A 21,958-nucleotide genomic window follows, 5' to 3' on the forward strand; every position below is an offset into this window, starting at 1 on the left:
TGTACCTAGAAGAATTGATGCTGTTTTGAAGGTAAAGGGTGGTCACACCAAATATTGATTTGATGTCGATTTTTCTTCTGTTCACTCACTTTGCATTTTAATTGATAAATATAAACTATTAACATGTCTATTTTTGAAAGCATTCTTACTTTACAGCATTTTTTCACACCTGCCTAAAACTTTTGCACAGTACTATATATATATATATATATATATATATATATATATATATATATATATATATATATATATATATATAAGGCTGTGAATCTGAAGGAAAATGAAGACCAAAGAGCATTCTACAGAAGTTAGAGATAAAGTAATACAAATGCATAGATTAGGGAAAAGGTACAAAATAATATCCAAGTGTTTGGATATCCCAGTGAGCACAGTTGGATCAATAATCAGGAAGTGGAAGCTGCATCAAACCACCCAGGCACTGCCAAGAAAAGGCCGTCCCTCAAAACTCAGCACTCAAACAAGAAGGAGACTTGTGAGAGAAGCTACAGAGAGGCCAACAATCACTTTGAAGGAGCTACAGAGTTCAGTGGCTGGGAGTGGAGTAATAGTCAACCATATCAAGAGCTCTGCATAACACTGGCCTGTATGGGAGGGTGGCAAGAAAGAAGCCGTTACTCAAAAAGTACCATCTGAAAGCATGTCTGGAGTTTGCCAGAAAGCATGAGAGTGACCCAGCTGCGATGTGGGAAAAGGTTTTGTGGTCAGATGAGACCAAGATAGCGCTTTTTGGCCAAAACTCAAAGCGCTATGTGTGGCGCAAACCTAACACTGCCCATGCCTCAAGACACACCATCCCTACAGTGAAGTATGGTGGTGGCAGCATCATGCTGTGGGGTCGCTTCTCATCAGCAGGAACTGGGCATCTTGTTACAATTGAAGGAAGAATGGATGGAGCAAAATACAGGAAAATACTGCAAGAGAATCTCCTTCAGTCCGCTAAAAAACTGAAGCTTGGGAGGAAATTCACCTTTCAGCAGGACAATGATCCCAAGCACAAGGCCAAAGCAACATTGGAGTGGCTCAAGAACAAAAAGGTGAATGTCCTACAGTGGCCCAGTCAAAGTCCTGATCTCAATCCCATTGAGAATCTGTGGCACCAACCTGAACAACCTGGAGCAAATCTGCCAAGAAGAATGGGCCAAAATCACTCAGACACTGTGTGCAAAGCTGGTACATACTTACCCCAAAAGACTTAAAGCTGTTATTGCAGCAAAAGGTGGCTCTGCCAAATATTAATGTGTGGGGGTTGAATACTTATGCAAGCAAGATATTTTTAAGAAAAATAAAAAACTGAAATATTTCCCAACATAAAACCAATGCCACCTTACAAAAACTGATTTTGAGTTTAAGTGTTTTAAAATAAAATATGGAACAGAACGAAATTTCAATGTACCATTTGTAATTTAGCAATATGAGAGAATTGGTCAGGGGTCTGAATACTTTTGCAAGGCACTGTGTATATATATATATATATATATATATATATATATATATATATATATATATATATATATATATATATATATGTTTGTTTTTTTATTATGCTGGTGCTGGTAAGGTTGCAACTTGCTTATAATTTGAAAGTGTAACCATTTTTATTTTTTTATTTATTGAGCAGATGCATTTATCGAAAGTGACAGTTACAAGTTACACTAATACAAGGTTACAGTTCAAGAATTATTAGTTATAAAGTAATATACAACATAGATACACAACAAGTGTAACAAGAACAAGAATAAACACTTCCTGTGTTAACTGTTACCCAATAGTATTGTCTGTGTGTCTTATGACTGTCAAAAAGTTGTATACTGAATACAATAATATGATAACTACAGTGTACAGAAGTTAACCTTACTGAAGGTTACAATGGTTCAATGTACTGTCATATACTGTACCTCATATTGTTTCAAGATGAATATTGTGTGTGTATTCAGTATAAATCGAACAAGCAACTGAGTGAGTTGAAACTTGACACATAATGGATGTATAGTACACTTGATTTATTGGTTTGTTTGTTAATGTAGGCATTATAGGCATTTTAATAACGGCAGTTAACTGATCATTTACCAGGATTACTGTCATGTATTCCTAATACAGTACCAAATATAGGGAATAAAAATGTACCTGAAACACACACACACACACACACACACACACACACACACACACACACACACACACACACACACACACACACACACACACACACACAATGCCTATAGAAAGTCTACACCCCCTTGAACTTTTTTCACATTTTGTTGTGTCAGTGCCTCAGAGTTTCATGCATTTAAATGAGGATTTTTTTCCACTTATCTACACATTATGCTCCACACTGTTAAGGGGAAAAAAAGTTTTTATTGAGAAAAAAATTATATATATTAAAAATACAAAACTGAAAGATCATAATTGGTTAAGTCTCCACCCCCCTGAGTTAATACTTGGTGGAAGCACCTTTGGCAGCAATTACAGTGGTGAGTCTGTTGGGATAGGTCTCTACCAATTTTGCACACCTAGATTTGGCAATATTTGACCATTCTTCTCTACAAAACTGTTCAAGCTATGTCAAGTTCCTTGGGGAGCGTTGACGGACAGCAATCTTTAAGTCATGCCACAGATTTTTGATTGGATTTAGGTCGGGGCTCTGACTAGGACACTCAAGGACATTTACCTTTTTGTTCCTTAGCCACTCCAGTGTAGCTTTGGCTGTGTGCTTCGGATCACTGTCATGCTGAAAGGTGTACTTCCATCCCAGTTTCAGCTTTCTTGCAGAGGGCAGCAGGTTTTCCTCAAGGACTTCTCTGTACTTTGCTCCATTCATTTTCCCGTCTATCCTGACAAGTGCACCAGTCCCTGCAGATGAGAAACATCCCCATAACATGATGCTGCCACCACCATGCTTCACAGTAGGGATGGTGTCTTTGGGTGATGCGCTGTGTTGGATTTGCACCAAACATAACACTTTGCATTTAGGCCAAAAAGTTCCATTTTAGTTTCGTCAGACCACAAAACTTTTTGCCACATTGCTACAGACTCTCCTGAGTATTTTTTGCATACTTCAAATGGGTTTCAAGGTGGGCTTTCTTGAGTAATGGCTTTCGTCTTGCCATCCTACCATATATGCCAGTTTTGTGGAGTGCTTGGGATATTGTTGTCACATGAAAACTTTGACCATGTTTGTCCATAAAAGCCTGTAGCTGTTGCAACTTTGTCCCGGAGTTCTTTTGAAAGTGCCTTGGTGCTCATGGTTGAGTCTTTTCTTTGAAATGCACTACCCAGCAGAGGGAACCTACAGGAACTGCTGAATATATCCTGGAATCATGTGAATCACTACAATTTAACACAGGTGGAGGCCACTTGGTGTGTGGTTTTGAAGCTGATTGGTTACACCTGAGCTAATTTAGGATTGCTATTACAAGGCGGTGGACACTTATCCAACCAGGCTATTTCAGTTTTTATTTTTAATAAATTTTCTACAAATTACTAGAATACTTTTTTCACCAGGAAGTTGTGGGTTAGGATGTATAGATAAATGAAAAAAAAACAACAAATTTTAATGCATTTTAATTCCAGGCTATAAGGCAACAAAAGGTGAAAATTGTGAAAGGGGGTGTAGGCACTGTGTGTGTGTGTGTGTGTGTGTATATATATATATATATATATATATATATATATATATATATATATATATATATATATATATATATATAAATATGAAGATGAGTATTTAACCCATCTCATTAAATTATATATGATTTCACAATTAAAACATAATATAAAAAAAAAATACGATGAAACACATAATGCAATTGTATTTTAAATTAATGAGACCTAACCTTTCTTGTATTTCTGTTTCTAGTATAGCTAAATAGAGCCCGGACAATTCTTACGTATGCTGTATCAGCTATATTTATATTTATCCCCAAGAATAACACCAAATCCTGTTGCCATTGGTTACTAATTCATTCACAATTCTCAAAGAACAAAAACAGTTTGTAGAAAAGACAGTGACATTAAACAAAAAAAAAAATGCTTTGTCGTGTTATTTGGCACTGGAAAAGTCACATTAATTGTAATGCACAATTGTAATAAGAAAATATATGTTCTGGTATAAGTAAATACTGAACTACACTGGATTGTATATCTGCATAACACATGGCATTTTAGTAAAAAAAAGTACAAAAAGAAAAAAATATGCATTTAATATGGTCTTGTTTATAACTAACAAATATATCCTCTTAATTCTTGATCAGTTTCGTGCTTACAGATTATACATATTGCAGTTAACTGCATGGAACCGAGATTCCAGACTGGAAGATGGCTACGTATTGTTTTTATTGTCAAAAAGCGTCTTCTGAGACTCCACAACTAAGATGTGGTCCCAAGATACCTGAAATATTTCAGACATTTGTGTAACTTTTCAGATCTGTCTGACAAGATCCCATGCATCCTCTTCATGTGTGCTATGATCCTGGCATTGTATCTGAAAAAGCAAAACAACACAGACATGTTGTAAATTCCAAATTAGAGCTACGAATGTGAGCAAAAAGGTGATCATGGCACATACCAAAAGTATGTGCAAAAGGGTACAGAATAAGAATTAGCAACAAAATGTTTTTATCAAAATTAGATTATCCAGACATTCAAAATTGTAACTGTGACATACAGACAAACGCCCCCTATATCACCAGAATCTGATATTCTCAATAACTTAAGAAAAGAAATGTTAATACCAAGTTACATGACAATTGGATAAGATGCTTTCTAAATTTTTCTCAGTAGCTTTTACATAATATCACCAGCAGGTGGCAGCAGCCAACAAACAGATCTACACACTTTTAAAAATCTTATTGGGAATGCATTGTGGGATCAATTTCATTAGTCAAACTTAAACTGGATTGTATGATTTTATACATAACCACGATCAATATCAATGAATGTCCTTGTTTCCTGGACTTTAATTATTATTATTATTATTATTATTATTATTATTATTATTATTTTTATTTATTTATTTATTTTTTTAAGTTAGCTGGTTATAAACAAGGCATAATAACAAGTGCCATATTCTTTGTTGAGATTGTGTATACATAAACTTCTTAGTCTGGCAGACCAGAATGACACTGATGAAGTCAATTTAATCAGATTCATTCATTCTTCTTATTTCTTTTTCTCACTCTGCTGAAGACCCTGATCTATGGGTGATAGCAGGACCAGGTCACCTGAATACTGGAGGAATTTATTTTCTGTCGTGGAGAGGGTAAAACCAGGGACTGCAGACTGTTCCAGCACTCTAGCCAACTCATTGATGTAGATGTAGAATAGTGTTGGACTCAGACTGCAGCCCTGTCTCACCCCATGCCTCTGTGTGAAGATGTGTAAATAGGAGCTCCACCCAATTCAAAGTGAAACATAAACATATATACTGGAGAGGAGGGCTATAGTGGAAAATTATTGACTTGAGGGAAGACTATTGTTACAGACAGAGGGATATAGTGCCCAAACCCTGGAGGTAATAACAGTCTTCCTAAGGAACATTTCATTTTCCACTATGGCTGAGTCTACAGTACATATTTAATATATTAATCTGTCAAGAAAATAAGTGAGGCAAGGTTGGATAGTAAATACGACTTTATACATTTTGTTTAAATATAGCTGATACAGCGTAAGTACATAAATAAACATAAACGAAGAGTACTTGAAAGTGAAATTGCCTATGTATATTGCCAAGGCATGCGCAGTTAGACTAAAAATGGGGAGACAACTCCAGAACAGCGATATAGCCAAATCCACAGTAGACCAGCCAAAGAGTCTTTATAGAAATACAGCCAGCACCATGTAGTGATCATTGTGTGCCCTATATTTTCACTTTGAATTACGTGGGGCCATATCTATCTATCTATCTATCTATCTATCTATCTATCTATCTATCTATCTATATATATATATATATATATACATACACACACACATACACATACACATACATATACACACACATACACACTGAGTGTACAAAACACTAGGAACACCTTCCTAATATTGAGTTGCACCCCTTCTGCCCTCAGAACAGCCTCAATTTGTTGGGGCATGGACTACAAGGTGTCGAAAGCGTTCCACAGGGATGCTGGCCCATGTTGACTCCAATGCTTCCCACACTTGTGTCAAGTTGGCTGGTAGTGGATCTCTACTCCGAATAGCTCGTTCCATCTCATCCCACAGGTGCTCAATTGGATTGAGATCTGGTGACTGGGCAGGCCACTGCAGTAAGCTGAATTCACTGTCATGTTCGTAGAACCATTCCTGGACAATCCTAGCCTTGTGACATGGGGAATTATCCTGCTGAAAAAAATCCATTAGCAGATGGATACACTGCTGCCATTAAGGGATGCAGCTGATTGGCAATGATGTTCAGATATCCTGTGGCATTCAAACATTGCTCCATTTTTATCAAGTGATATGTGCCATGAAAACACACCCCACACCATCAAACCACCACCACCAGCCTGCAATGTTGACACGCGGCATGATGGATGCATGTACTCGTGGTTTTCTCCATATCCTAGTTCTTCCATCAGCGTGAAACAGCAGGAACCGGGATTCATCAGACCAGGCAATGTTTTTCCAATCTTCCAGTGTCCAGTGTTTTCGTTCCTTAGCCCACTGCAACCGCAATTTCTTGTGTTTTGCTGAAAGAAGTGGAACTTTGTTAGGTCGTCGGCAGCTATACCCCATTTATGTCAAGGTACGACGAGTTGTGCATTCTTTTATGGGTTTTTCGGCACCAATGTTGTACTGAACTGTCAGTTGACTAACTGTAGCCCGTCTGTTGCTCTGCACAATTCGTGTCTGCCTTCTTTCATCAATGAGCCGTTTTCGACCACTGGCCTGCCGTTGGCTGGATGTCCTTGATACACATGGGAAACTGCTGAGCGTGAAAAACCCAGCTGAGTTGCAGTTCTTGACACACTCAAACCGGCGAGCCTGGCACCTACTACCATACCCCGTTCAAAGGCACTTAAATCTTTTGTCTTGCCCATGTACCCTCTGAATATTGTGAACATACACAATCCATGTCTCAATTGTGTCAAGGCTTAAAAAACCTTCTTTAACCTGTCTCCTCTTCATCTACACTGATTGACGTGAACAGGTTACATCAATAAGAGATCATAGCTTTCACCTGGATTCACCTCGTCAGACTATTTCATGGAAAGAGCAGGTGTTCCTAATGTTTTGTACACTCAGTGTGATATTATATATATATCATCAGTTTTCAACATGACCCCATGGGGTTACCTTTGTATAATGTCTACAAATTTCTCGAAAACAAATAATTATTGGAAAAATCTTTTGTAGCAAATGTTTTGCTTTTGTGGATGAGATAAAAAAAAAAAAATAGCATTTGGAGTTTTGTAAAAAAAAAAAAATTGCTGAAAAAAATAACTGTAGACATCGATTTCTTGTAACTTTTTTTTCTCATCCACAAAAGCAAAACTTCTGCTACAAAATATTTTTTCTATAATTATTTGTTTTAAAAAAAAAAATTCTATAAATTATGAATTTCCATTGGGGTATGTACACTTTTGACTACAACTTTATATAGAGTAGAGAGAGGAAAAAAAGGAAAATGTAGTGTAGTTATGGGGTTAAAATGGGTAGCAGGACTACATCCACCAGAATACTCTGGGGCTTGAAAATTGAGCTGGGATGAATTACACCTGGCTTTAATATAACGAGGGACACCTGCCTGTAATTTAAGCAGGCAGATATTTCAGCAGGTCAAAATGTTTGTTAGTTGTCTGTTGGCCTTTGTATGAGGCCTGTGGTTTTGATAAGGCTGAGCCTTGCAAACAGACCTGTTTATAAAAGGAAAACTTAAAGGTAAAAAGGATCTTTGATAATTGTGATTAGTTGGGAGTGTGACCAGGATGACGGTAGTGGTGACGTCAGACCCGGAAGAACACAGAAACAAGAACACGTGATGGTGGTGAACCTGAGATGCTACGGCGTCCAGCATTTTATTAAATAAACAAACAAAAGATTTGAACAAACAAAAGACACAAAACAAAAGGCATATTGGCCAAACAAATAAACAAATAATAAACAGCAACAAAACAAATATTGTGCTGGTGTATAGCACACTAGCAATTGTTATATTCCTCTTACACAGACTTACGTCTCTCCTCTTACACTTCTCCTCCAGTGCAGACAGCAGACAGTTAAATAATCAGTAGCTGATCAGTCACGCATCCTCACGAGGTTTTCAAAAATAAAAACAATAACCTGGCGGACAGTGTCTCGCTCGTCCGGCCAAACAATCCATAATAATAATAAATAATAATATTGGACGGCTTTCGCCATCGCATTAATATATAAATCAAAACAATAATAAACAAAGGGGCGGGACACTCCGCCACACATACCCCCCCTTGTGCGCAGCACACATGGCCTTAAAAGACCACCTGTCCCCTTAGTCCCCCAAAGTCCCGGTTTATAGTCCCGGCCCAGGAACAGGGGCAGCAATGGGCCAAAGGTGGCGGCCACGGTGGGAGGTCCTCCTCCCACCCCAACAGCTGTAGTGGCTAGGCCAACTGTATACACGCCGACTCCTCCGGCCAAGGCAATCCTGGCCACCGCCTGGCTGTCTGCGGGGGTGGTCTCCTGACCTTCTCCCTCTTCTCTGTAGCTGGCAGCTCCCCCTTGTGGGGCTCCGGCCACCAAATTCCCTGTAGCGAAAGTGCTGCAGGGGGAGGTGGTCTCCTAACCAATCCCCTCTTCTTCATAGCCAGCAGCTCCCCCTTGTTGGGCTTCGGCCACAGTATTTCCAGCGGAAACACAGGGCTGACAGCAGCCCCAGGCGAAGCAATTCCAACGACCCCAGGTGAAGCAGGGCCGGCAACCCCAGGCGACGGTAGCAGCAGCGGACCCTCGGGAGACGACGATAGCAGCAGTGGACCCTCGGGAGGCGACAGCAGCAGCGGACCGTCGGGAGGCGACGGCAGCAGTGGTGGCAGCGGACCCTCGGGAGGCGAACTCAGGAGGGAAGCCCCTGGCCATAGAGGTGGCAGCGGGACCTCCACTTCTCACTCATACCCTGTAACTGGTAGCTCCCCAGGCGATGTGGAGCAGAAGGCAACCCAAGGCGATGCGAAGCAGGCATCCTTGGGTGGACCGAGGCAGACATCCTTGGGGGTTGGAGACGGAACCAGCAGGTACTCACCCTCTGCTGGTGGAGGTGGGAGCTGCAAGCAGTCCTCCCATGGCCGTAGAGGCAGAACCAGCAGGAATTCACCCTCTGCTGGTGGAGGTGGCTTAGGCAGAGGCAGCTCCTGCTGTTCTGCTCCTGGCAGTGGCGGAGGCGGTGGTGGGAGCAGCATGTAGTCTCCTGGCAACGAAGGTGGGAGTAGTGTGCAGTCTCCCCCTGTTGCAGGGGACTGGTGCGGCTCTCTCTCTATTGCGGGAGACTGGTGCGGCACTCCCTCACTTGCATGGAACTGGTGCGGCTCTCCCTTTAATCCCGGGAAAGCGGTGCTTGTGTCCGTGCTATGCTGTGCAGGGAAGCTAGTGCTCAGGGGGTAGTGCTGGCTCTGTGGCGGCAGCTCCTGGTTTTCTTCCCCGCATGGTAGGGATGGAGGCAAAGGCAGCTCCTACTCCTCTTCTCACTAGGGTGGTGGTGAAACCAGCAGGCATTCTCTCTCTGCTGGTGGTGGTGGAACCAGCAGGCATTCTCCCTCTGCTGGCAGAGGTGGGAACAGCAGGCACTTTTCCTCCTCTGTTCTCATCCTGGGCTGTGGACCTGGGGGCTTCTCTTTCTTGGGCTGCAGACATTCGGAGTCCTCCCTCTTGGGCTCCTGCTCCTCAGATAAATTTGGCCTCAGATAAATTTGGCCGGAGGCCTCGTCCGTGGGTGCCCAATGGCTACCTGCATGAGGCCGGCTCGAAAAATATGAACAGTTACATGCATCCCAGTGCCGCAGGTAGGAAGTGGCTGTGGCCACCTCCCCCCAAAAAGACTAGGTCGCCACGAATGAATAATAATAAGTAATTATGTGCTCCACAAGTTTACAATTATTTCACCAATCGACCAGCTACAACAACATTATGTTACGGTTATGCTTTGTATTACTGCAATTGTCTTTCATTACAATTTCATATCACTAACAAACAGGTGTGATTAATAAAGAGAATTGTCTAGATTAAAACCTTATACACACACACACACACACACATAGATAGATAGACAGATAGATAGATAGATAGATAGATAGATAGATAGATAGATAGATAGATATGGCCCCATCGAATTCAAAGTGAAAATATTGGGCAAGCAATGATCACTACATGGTGCTGGCTTGTATTTCTATAAAGACTCTTTGGCTGATCTACTTCACAATAATCATGTCCTTGGGAAGCAACTAGAAATAAAGAGCAGAGCCTGGGGTAGGCCAGGGTAAACAGCACTATTGACTAATTGCTTTAAGATAAAGGCAAGGGGGAGGTAAGTAATGTATGGATACTTACTCTTTTAATATGTAAACAGCAGGCTATAAATTAGACCCACTATCTGCATTTAGTTCCTCTATTGTATTTCAATTGTGAATATTTTTAAATAACATGTGTTAACGGGGTCTCAAATCACTAAAGTCTTGATTTAATTAAAAGTATGCAACAACAAAACAAAATGTATTCCTGGAATGTAACTTCAGTTTACCTATGTCATTTTCTTTTTCACAGACGACCCTGTTGATGTCATCACAGTAGAAGTCATTCCAGAGGCCTGCGTGGATCATCCCAGCACAATCCTCTCCAGGCCCATGGCCATGCTGCCAGTTATCAGGTTGACCCTCTTTCCAGTTCCTTAAACAACAAAGAAGTCAAATTCAGTCACAATGAGTAAGACAAAAGATCTTACTTAGTGTATGGCTTGTAGTTGCATACATTCCAATATCCAATAATTTCTCAAAAGATGGGCCATTTTGGACAATAGCCTTTCCTGAAAATGATCACCCAAAGACCTCTAAAGGAATGGAGGCAGTGAATGTTGAGGAGTTCATAGGTAAACTAGGTCACCATGACCTAGATTCTGATCTCAAGGACATATTTCATGTTTGCAGTCTTTGCACTGAAAAAACAATGTAACATTTATGAAACACTCACGTGAATGCAGGAAAGGTTCCATCCACCCATTTCCACACATTCTCCTCCTCTTTGTCTGTCAGACCCAACCAGAAATGACCCTTGTCAGCAATTTGTTTTTTTAACCATTGCTGAAAGAAAAAAAACCCAGCAAATACATACATTTATTGCATTATGCAATCATAATAATAATGTTTTTTTTTTTTCTCGTTTCAGTCCACAGTATATGAAATACGATGTACAATATCTGTCTGTCTGTCAGTCAGCCACTATCTTCCTGGATCAGGGGTGTCCAATCACAGTCCTGGACGGCCATTCCACTCCAGGTTTAACAGATACAATTATATAATTAACTGCATCAGCAGAGACACTGGAACAATTTTTAAAGTGGGGGTGCTGAAAGCCATTTAACAAAACTGTAACCCCTAAATATGATGGAAGCCATGCAAAGCCAAGGGGGTGCGGCAGCACCTCCAGCACCCCTAGTTCCAGCGCCCTTGTACACCAGGGTCTGGTGTAGGGTTAGCTGGTTCAACTAACACTTTAAAACAGGGTTGGATCAAAGACTAGGAGTGGAAGAGTCAACTTTGGGCACTCCTGGCCTAGAGATTCAGTACTGCTAGCCAACCATAAATTAAATGCCAGTCTCTCCAAATATATACATATATTAGACTTATACTCAACCTCGTGTGACTCGGACTCGGACTCAAACATTTGGACTCTGTGACTCGGAGATATTAATGACAAGTCTTTTTTTTTTTTAATTTTCTATTATACAAATAATATTACAGTTACTAGGAAACCTGGCATTATCCAATCAATGGCTAGCATTGTTATCTGCTCAAATCCAACTGGTAAACACACCCCCACACAAACCCAGCTTTTTTCCTCTTTAGCATTACATTCTTGCATGGTTTCAGCATGGTAAACAAGTAAGTACTTATTTCTCTTTACTAAACCGTGTTCTAAGTTTTTTAAGCACTGTAGAAATACATTTCTAAAACTGCATTCTTGAAAAATGCATAATGTAATTGAGTTTACTGAAAATAAAAATGAATGACAAATAATAATTATATGTTATAAGCATACTTTTAGAGCTTCTTAATTCATATCAGTAGCTGTGTGATTAAGTATTCTTGTTTTGTTTCTAATCTCCACTCGTTCCCAGCCAACACCATTACTGTTTGCAACGTCAATGACTTCATCTGTCAAATTCAGTCGAAAATTGCCTACCATCTAAAAGGCAGATATATCAGACTGACAGGACAGAAGGACTGATTGATAGCAAAAAAAAACCCAAAACAAACAAAACTAAAAATAACAGAGTAACTTAATACCGCTTAATTTACCAAAATAAAAATTATTTATTAAGGATGTTGGAAAAACACTTAACAATACGCTGTGCAGCATCAACCTAGAAATCCGTCAGTGTGAACTTCATGTTTTTGTTCCATTATGATCCTACACAAAGGGGAAATACCAGAGGCTGGTTAACAGCGTTTACTTACTCGCTGAACACCGAGTCTCTTATTAATGAATTGCACTTCCCTTAGTCTGGGTGATGTGCTTTTCATTTCCCCTCTCACGTGACACTGGCACATCAACAATGCTGTTCATCTGATATGTTTAATGGGCTGAAGCCAGGCTGTGCTCGCTCAGAAATGCGAGCGTCCAAATCCGAGGGCTTAGGTCGGCCAGGGTGGGTTTAGGGTCGGCCATGGTGTCCTCTGATCACCGCACACCAGCGACCCCTGTAGTCTGGCCGGGCGCCTGCGGGCTTGCCTGTTAGCTGCCCAGGAGCTGTGTTGTCCTCCGACGCTGTAGCTCCTGGGTGGCTGCATAGTGAATCCGCAGTGTGTAAAGAAGCAGTTGGCTGACAGCACACGCTTCGGAGGACAGCGTGTGTTCATCTTCGCCGCTCCCGAGTCAGCGCAGAGGTGGTAGCGGTGAGCTGTGCCTAAATAATAATTGGGCATTTCAAATTGGGAGAAAATAACAAAAGTAATAATTGACAACGACTAAATTTAAATTAAAAAAAAAAAAATACATAAAAAAATGTCTGGATGGAGCGCAGCCGGTTAACGAACATGGTGATCAGGTGACCAGATGATCAGCACGCACGGGCCAAGACAACAAAGGCTATAAATACAAGCAGCACGACTTCGGCGCTTTGCGGTCTTGCAATTATCTTTGTCCAACTTTAAATTCATGTTATTTGTCTTATTTGTTCAACTTCGTTTTTTACACAGTTTTAATCTGCTTTTATTTTACCTGGTGTGTCGCAGTGCTTTAACTTAAGCTCAGTAATATCTTGCTGTGTTCAGCAATTTTTCTTTTTTCCTTTTTTTTTTATTTAAGACCACTACTTCTTGCTAGGGGTAATCTGTTAAATATACTGTACAGTCAGTGTCGTAACCAGAGCTGATATTCTACCGAGGTTAAACTTAGGTTTCAAGCTACAGCTGGCAGTATTTATATGACTGCTTGGTATTTACTATTAAACCCCCAAATCTATGTTACAAGAAATGGTGGCTCGTCACTATAGGCAGGTAGGCATGGCCTTACCATTAATTTGTCCAGTTATTTTCTTTCCATAAACAAATACAATGAAACTGCTCTGAATTAATATCGTCTTTCAAAATGTCTGACCTCCACAGCTCCACTAGCGCTATTCACTGCCCTGGACTGGGGGCTATCAGTGGCTAGGCTGAGAGCGTTGCAATTCCCTTGAGATTTCACGCAAGCGCAGTGTATCTAGTAAGGCACCAGGAGGGGTCAGCCTTACCCACGCAAGCAACTATAATGGGCTCCAATGGGACGGTTTCCATGACAACTCTTGGCTTGGTAAGGCACTGGCGGAGAGGTGCCTTACGAGGAAGCTGGCTAGCTTGAGAACGAGCAGAGCAGAGGTTGTAAGGCAGTGTTCTGTTTTGTGCATGTGTTTTGTTGTTTGTATCATTGAGTAGCTAATAAATTTAATAAAATAATTTTTTAAAAAAATTCACTATTATGTGTGCAGGCTTCAGTTCATTTTGTTAGGTGACTGGCTGGCTTAGCTAGTTAAACAGAGTTAATCAGGGTTAATCACGATTATGTAGCTAGTAGCTAGCTAGCTACATAATTGTGATTCGTGATACTGCCATATTTCTCACGTTTGTACTGTAGCCTACTATGTGAGCGTGTCTATATCTGGCACAGAAATTGTGTGTGAGTTGCACGTACACGCTCATGTACACAATAAACAGTGACGAACACACATGCATCACACAATCATGCACACACGTATCAAAAAGATAGTAAAAAAACAACTGTCATGATAGCGGCGATTCAAAGTGACACTGACCTGATAGCTAGCTTGAAAACGATCCCCTTCTCAAGACAATCTGACGAGGACAGACGTGAAATAACTAGGAGTGGACGACCTACCCCTGTGCTGCGTGGTCTGATGAAGGACGGGAATAAGAGTAGGAGATTTAGGGCAGTGTGGTATGAAATCCACAAGTGGCTAGTCGGCAGCGTGGTTACCAATAAATTGTATTGCTGGCCTTGTCTGCTCCTGAGCACCAAGCGTACTGTGTGGTCTTGTGAGAGATATTCCAACTGGAAAAACTTGTCCCAAAACAGCACCACCATCCAGAGTTCATCCAGTGAACATGTACAAAATGAACTGGCATTAAAACGACTGGAAAATGAGTCTGTGGGGATTGACAGGCTCCTGGACGAGCAGAGGCGACTGGCTGTCACGGAGCACAATGAAAAGTAAGGAGGTGCTTAAAAGGTTGATAGACATCACAATGGTGCTCTCAAAGCAGGAGCAGGCCTTCTGTGGACATGATAAAAGCGAGAACAAGGGCAAATACCATTAACTATTTGGGTATTTTTTTAAGCGAGAGTCAGAATTAAAATCACACTAGCAAAAAAATGCTGCGGTCTTCTCTGGGCTCTCAAAAACAATTCAAAATGATCTGATTGAATGTGTGGCTGAGGAGCTGGCTTCATTCATTGACTCAGAGATTATGAAGTCAACTTTCTTTGCGTGCAAGCTGGATGAGGCAACAGACATAATGCAGCCCAGTCAGCTCTCCATGGTTCTGTGCTACGTTGCTGGCCAAGGATGGGTTCAAGAGCGCTTCACAGGTTTCAAAAACGTGAGCGCTGGGCTCGATGCAGCTTCACTGAAGGTAATGGTAGACAGGGAGTTAGAAAGATACCAGTACAAGGACAAATTGGTCTCCCAGTCATATGATGGAGCAGCATTGATGGCTAGCGAGCTGAGAGGGTTGCAGGCCCTGGTCAAGAAGGACACACCACAGACTGTTTGTGCACTGCTTTGTGCACAGGCTCAATCTAGTGCTGCAACAGGGAGCGTAGTGCATCAAAGAGACTCACACATTTTTTGCCACTCTAGAGGGGCACTCTGCATTTTTCAGCCGGTCCAGCAAGCGCACTCACTTGATGGATGAAATCCTTAAAAGGAGGATTCCCACTCTGTGCACCACCAGGTGGTCTTCTCGCAGCCAGGTGGTGAGAGTCATCCTGGAAGAGAGAGAGAAGTTGTGTGATGTGTTCCAAGAGATTGCTGAGGGTGACGGATGGGACAGTGACTCCAGGAGGAAGGCAGAGGGTTACCTGGCTAAGATGAAGAACCAGCGGTTTTTGTTTTTGGCACTGACCTACAGCAGCATCTTTGGCACAACTGACCATCTGTTCGAGGTTTTCCAGAAGAAATCCAAGTATTGCACTGAGCAGGTCAAACTCACCACAACTAGGCTGTCCCATATGTGCAACGAAGTAGAGTTCTCCAAGATAAGCACATGCAGCAGCTTCCCTCAGCTCCACTAGTCCTACATCAACAACAAGGGCCACCACCGACTCCAGCAGCTTCCAGAGGGTATACAACGAAGTCCTGGAAAATGTGACTCTCCAACTTGAAGGAGCTGCAATTCCTGCAGCTCACAGACACCTCGCGTTACCTGTCGTACAGTGAGTGCTTCCCCGAGGAGCAGCTCCACTCTTTCACAAAGTCCTATGGCCGGTACTTCGACTTGCATTGCCTACAGAATGAGCTGAACGTCATTGTGGCAGGCTGGCGAGTGGATAGAGGCCCAGAGACAGACTGCAGTTCAAAAAAAAAATAACTATTTTATTATAAATAAACAAAAATAAAGTGCACAAGGGCAAAATAACAGATACTCAAACACAAATAAAGCAAAAACAAAACTCACAAAAATAAAGGTTTCCAGGCTGGGCAATGCCTTCACTGGATTTAGAAAATTCAAAAAACCACAAAACAAACACCAACCTGCTTCCTCAGCTCCCTCTCTCCAAATGAGAAGCAGAGGCCTCCTTTTATATCAGGTGGCTGGGCGCTGATTGATCGTTAATCAACCTAATCAACTAATGAACCCCAGCCACCTGAACATAATAAACCCAGGCAGGTAGGGGAAGTTAACCCCATCCCTGCCAATTTAAAGGGCAGAGCTTTGCTCTGCCACACACCTCCCCCCATGTACAACGTACACTGGCCGCAATCGGCCAACTCCCCCCTTCCCCCCCACCCTCCCCACCCCCCTCCCCCCAAGAGTCCAATTATGTCCCTTGGGTGGGCTGTTATGGTGGGTGGTGGTGGGCGGGGTTGATGTCGGAGCCCCCAAGCCTTCTTTGGTTGAGGGGGCCCCGAATCTCCAAGGTAGCACGGCGACGGCGGCCCGGCTCCCTCTGGTGGCGGAGGCGGCGACGGCGGCCCGGCTCCCTCTGGTGGGGGAGGCGGCGACGGCGGCCCGGCTCCCTCTGGTGGGAGAGGCGGCGACGGCGGCCCGGCTCCCTCTGGTGGCGGAGGCGGCGACGGCGGCCCGGCTCCCTCTGGTGGCGGAGGCGGCGACGGCGGCCCGGCTCCCTCTGGTGGCGGAGGCGGCGACGGCGGCCCGGCTCCCTCTGGTGGCGGAGGCGGCGGCCCGGCTCCCTCTGGTGGCGGAGGCGGCGGCCCGGCTCCCTCTGGTGGCGGAGGCGGCGGCGGCCGGCTCCCTCTGGTGGCGGAGGCGGCGACTGCGGCCCGGCTCCCTCTGGTGGCGGAGGCGGCGACGGCGGCCCGGCTCCCTCTGGTGGCGGAGGCGGCGACTGCGGCCCGGCTCCCTCTGGTGGCGGAGGCGGCGACTGCGGCCCGGCTCCCTCTGGTGGCGGAGGCGGCGGCCCTCCCTCTCGGGCTCTGAGAGCGGCGGCGGCTCCTCCTCCCTCTCGGGCTCTGAGAGCGGCGGCGGTGGCTCCTCCCTCTCGGGTTCTGAGAGCGGCGACGGTGGCTCCTCCCTCTCGGGCTCTGAGAGCGGCGACGGTGGCTCCTCCCTCTCGGGCTCTGAGAGCGGCGGCGGCTCCTCCCTCTCGGGCTCTGAGAGCGGCGGCGGCGGCTCCTCCCTCTCGGGCTCTGAGAGCGGCGGCGTCGGCGGCTCCTCCCTCTCGGGCTCTGAGAGCGGCGGCGGCTCCTCACCCCTCTCTGGCTCTGGGGACGACGGCAGATCCTCCTCCCTCTCTGGCTCTGGGAGCGACGGCAGCTCCTCACCCCTCTCTGGCTCTGGGAGTGACGGAGGCTCCTCCTCCCTCTCTGGCTCTGGGAGCGACGGCAGATCCTCCTCCCTCTCTGGCTCTGGGAGCGACAGCAGATCCTCCTCCCTCTCTGGCTCTGGGAGCGACGGCAGATCCTCCTCCCTCTCTGGCTCTGGGAGCGACGGCAGCTCCTCACTCCCTCTCTGGCTCTGGGAGCGACGGCAGCTCCTCCTCCCTCTCTGGCTCTGGGAGCGACAGCAGATCCTCCTCCCTCTCTGGCTCTGGGAGCGACGGCAGCTCCTCACCCCTCTCTGGCTCTGGGAGCGACGGCAGCTCCTCACCCCTCTCTGGCTCTGGGAGCGACGGCAGCTCCTCACCCCTCTCTGGCTCTGGGAGCGACGGCAGCTCCTCACCCCTCTCTGGCTCTGGGAGCGACGGCGGCTCCTCCTCCCTCTCTGGCTCTGGGAGCGACGGAGGCTCCTCACCCCTCTCTGGCTCTGGGAGCGACGGAGGCTCCTCCTCCCTCTCTGGCTCTGGGAGCGACGGCAGATCCTCCTCCCTCTCTGGCTCTGGGAGCGACAGCAGATCCTCCTCCCTCTCTGGCTCTGGGAGCGACGGCAGCTCCTCACTCCTCTCTGGCTCTGGGAGTGACGGAGGCTCCTCCTCCCTCTCTGGCTCTGGGAGCGACAGCAGATCCTCCTCCCTCTCTGGCTCTGGGAGCGACGGCAGCTCCTCACCCCTCTCTGGCTCTGGGGACGACGGCAGATCCTCCTCCCTCTCTGGCTCTGGGAGCGACGGCAGCTCCTCGCCCCTCTCTGGCTCCCGGGAAGGCGGCTCACCCCTCTCTGGCTCTCGGGAAGGCGGCTCACCTCTCTTTATTGGAGTGACCGGTGGATCTCCCATGTCTACCGCCAGGTAATTAACCACCATGAGGGCAACCTCTGGGAAGGAGGCCGGGTGGTGTTGTTCCTCCCACTGTTCCCACCTCTCCCCATCTCGACGCCACAGCGTGTTGATAACTATGGGGAGATCGTGGACGAGGTCTGCCTCAGGGTGCATCAACCAGTCCCAGATCTCCTGGGACGGTGGTGAAGGTGGTGGTGCTGGAGGTAGTGGGGTGGCCCCTGATGCCCGGGGTGAACACGGCACCTCTTCCTGGGCCTGGTTGTAGGGGCATCCTGCCCAGTTGTGGCCGTCCTCCTCACACCGGCCACACCAGTTTGCCGGTGGCACGTCTGGGCAGGACCGCCAACGATGGTCCTCCTTCCCACACCAGGAACACCAGGGGAAGAGGCTGGCCGGGTCCTCCAGCGGTGGCTGCAGCAGCTTACATTTCTTCAGCTGCTGCTTGTCCTGCCTTTTCCACTGTCTGCTCTTCTTTCCCATTTTTTTTTTTTTTCAAAAAAAAAAAAAAAAAATACTGCTCTGAGCCTCTAGGTGGCGCTGTCCCACTTCTGACACCAAATGTGGCAGGCTGGCGAGTGGATAGAGGCCCAGAGACAGACTGCAGTTCAAAAAAAAAAAATATATTTTTATTATAAATAAACAAAAATAAAGTGCACAAGGGCAAAATAACAGATACTCAAACACAAATAAAGCAAAAACAAAACTCACAAAAATAAAGTTTCCAGGCTGGGCAATGCCTTCACTGGATTTAGAAAATTCAAAAACCACAAAACAAACACCAACCTGCTTCCTCAGCTCCCTCCTCCAAATGAGAAGCAGAGGCCTCCTTTTATATCAGGTGGCTGGGCGCTGATTGATCGTTAATCAACCTAATCAACTAATGAACCCCAGCCACCTGAACATAATAAACCCAGGCAGGTAGGGGAAGTTAACCCCATCCCTGCCAATTTAAAGGGCAGAGCTTTGCTCTGCCACAGTCATGTTCCACAATACCCAGTTCCAGGACTGCTCAGTGGGAGACGTCATGCGCCTTATGAATGAGATCGGGGTGCGTGAAGTTTTAAGAGAGGCATACCACTTATTCAGCCTGGTGGCCATCATCCCCGCAAGCACAGCTAGTGTGGAGCACAGCTTCTCCTGTCTAAAGCGCATCAAAACGTACCTGAGAAGTGCTATGGGGCCTACCCGTCTCTCAGCCCTCTCCCTTATCTCTATTGACAGAGAGCTCCTCGTTAAACTCAAGCGAAGTCCATAATGGTATTCAGAGATTTGACACTAAAAAACAAAGAATGATTGAGCTCCAATTTAAATAATCTGTGCCTGATGAGGACTGGAAGCGAGCAGCAGTGGAGTTACAGTGCTAACGATCCCCCGTGGACTGTTATTTCTTCAATTTGTTTAAGCCGTTATAGCCCTAGGCTACACTTTAGTGTCTACACTAAAGTCTGACTGAGAATTAGACCGAGCACACCAAATAAACAGAATCTGTCAATAAATATCGTTGTGTGCTGACATTTGTAAGGATAACTGCTGATACAGATGTGTTTCATATCCTCATATTTTGAATGAAATATGAGTGTGAATTTTGAATGAAAAAGGCTCTCTCCATCTAAACATATTTGCTGGCATAACAAATGCACAAAAATGCGCACTCATGCATGCGCATTTTTGTACGCATGCTCACTCTGTTCCAAGTGCCATATCAATGAAAAAAGTCACCAGCCGCCACTGGTTACAAGGCAAACCAACAGAGAAGTTTCACCAACAGAGAAGTTTCACTTCAACACTGAAGTTTCCCCACCCCCTCACCTGCATTTTGGCCATCAGATGCCAGTGGGAAATATATGAACATAATGTTTTTGTATAAAAAAGAAAAGATAAAAAAATATATGATCTGAAATCAAATGAACTGAAGCTCAACTTATTAAATACATCGTTGTATTACATAAAGTGAAACAATGTTTTGCAAAACAAATAATAAAAATAATACTAAATTTACTGTTTAAGATTTACTGTATATATATATATATATATATATATATATAGTTCTGGCAATGTCTAAATCAGATTTTACAGCAGATTTTTCCCGAATTGAAGTCAAAGTAGGCCTGAATTGTAGTTTTTTTGCTTGTGTAGAGTTATTTTCAGGTACGTGTTAAAAAGTGGTACTCAGCGCACTGTGCTTGCTCGTGCCTAAACAACTTCAGCTAAGAAAGCAGGGAAGTGCCTATTCAAAAATATGGCACGTTGTTCTGTTTTTGGTAATTTACTTTAATTGAATTTATCATATTTTCCAGTCTTTTATGCAGTTTTTAATGTATTTTTCCATCATTAAGAAAATAGTATAGTATCATATGCAATACACTGGGTCTGGCACTTTTTTTTTTTTTTTTTTACTTGTGCAACTTTGCAGTGGACTTCTCATGAATTATTTTTTTCTTCTTAGAGAAATTAATTGTCTGTTGCCAGCTTAAGTTTGCCAAAAAAAAAAAAAATAGTAAATGTACCTCTTTAGACAATAGGAAAACACCCATCAGATCGCAATTGATTGCACAAGTACCAAAATATGACATTGCACCACTTTCTGCCATTACATGAGTCAAGCTGTAGTACGCATACCACATTCTGACGACGTATCACTTTCTAACACTACACCGGCTCTATAGCCCAGATCATGGCTTCTGTCAAAGTGAAAAACAAGATCCACAAACTTGAACATAAAGCTTATCTATAAACTTCAGGTACATTCAAACAGTATTCCAATTCCAAAAGAAGATAGTAACAGAGAAGTTGAAAAAGGCATGCAAATAGAATAATCTAGCTAGAAAAAAATAAATTGAAAATAATTTTTTGTATTTTTAATATTTGTGCCTTTTTCCTGGGGGAAATCAGACAACGTTCATTAGGTAAACTGTTCCCCTACTAATGCCACTAAAGTTGAGTGAAAATTGATTTGAGTTTGTTTCAAGAACTTGGACCTGAGACTCAAAGTCAAGGACTCGTGACTCAGACTCAACACTCGAATGACAGGGACTCGGACTCGAATGACAGTGACTCGGATTCGAATGACTGTGACTCGGATTCGAATGACAGTGACTCGGGCTGGAATGACAGTGACTCGGACTCGAATGATAGTGACTTGGACTCGAACGATACTGACTCGACTGGAATGACAGTGACTCGGACTCGAATGATAGTGACTCGACTGGAATGACAGTGACTCAGACTGGAATGACAGTGACTCGACTGGAATGATAGTGACTCGGACTCGAATGATAGTGACTTGGACTCGAATGATAGTGACTCGAGACTCGAGTGAGATCTGAGCATTGGTTTTAATTGGAGGAGCGACCAGTTTTTT

At 44.3% G+C, this 21,958-nt stretch overlaps 1 protein-coding gene across 1 annotated transcript in view; it reads right to left on the reverse strand.

Moving 5' to 3' along the window:
* Positions 1 to 3,701: 3,701 nt before the first annotated feature.
* The window catches only part of LOC121313154 (collectin-12-like), a 95,356-nt gene continuing 77,099 nt past the window's right edge, over positions 3,702 to 21,958 (reverse strand). The window contains exons 8-10 of the mRNA XM_041245378.1: positions 11,176 to 11,285; positions 10,730 to 10,875; positions 3,702 to 4,501 (exon numbers count right to left, since the gene is read on the reverse strand). Of these exons, the coding sequence (XP_041101312.1) occupies positions 4,482 to 4,501; positions 10,730 to 10,875; positions 11,176 to 11,285 (276 nt within the window). The 3' untranslated portion in view covers positions 3,702 to 4,481. The remainder of the gene's footprint in view (positions 4,502 to 10,729; positions 10,876 to 11,175; positions 11,286 to 21,958) is intronic.

Source organism: Polyodon spathula, chromosome 3 (assembly GCF_017654505.1).
Source record: "Polyodon spathula isolate WHYD16114869_AA chromosome 3, ASM1765450v1, whole genome shotgun sequence".
NCBI lineage: Eukaryota > Metazoa > Chordata > Actinopteri > Acipenseriformes > Polyodontidae > Polyodon > Polyodon spathula.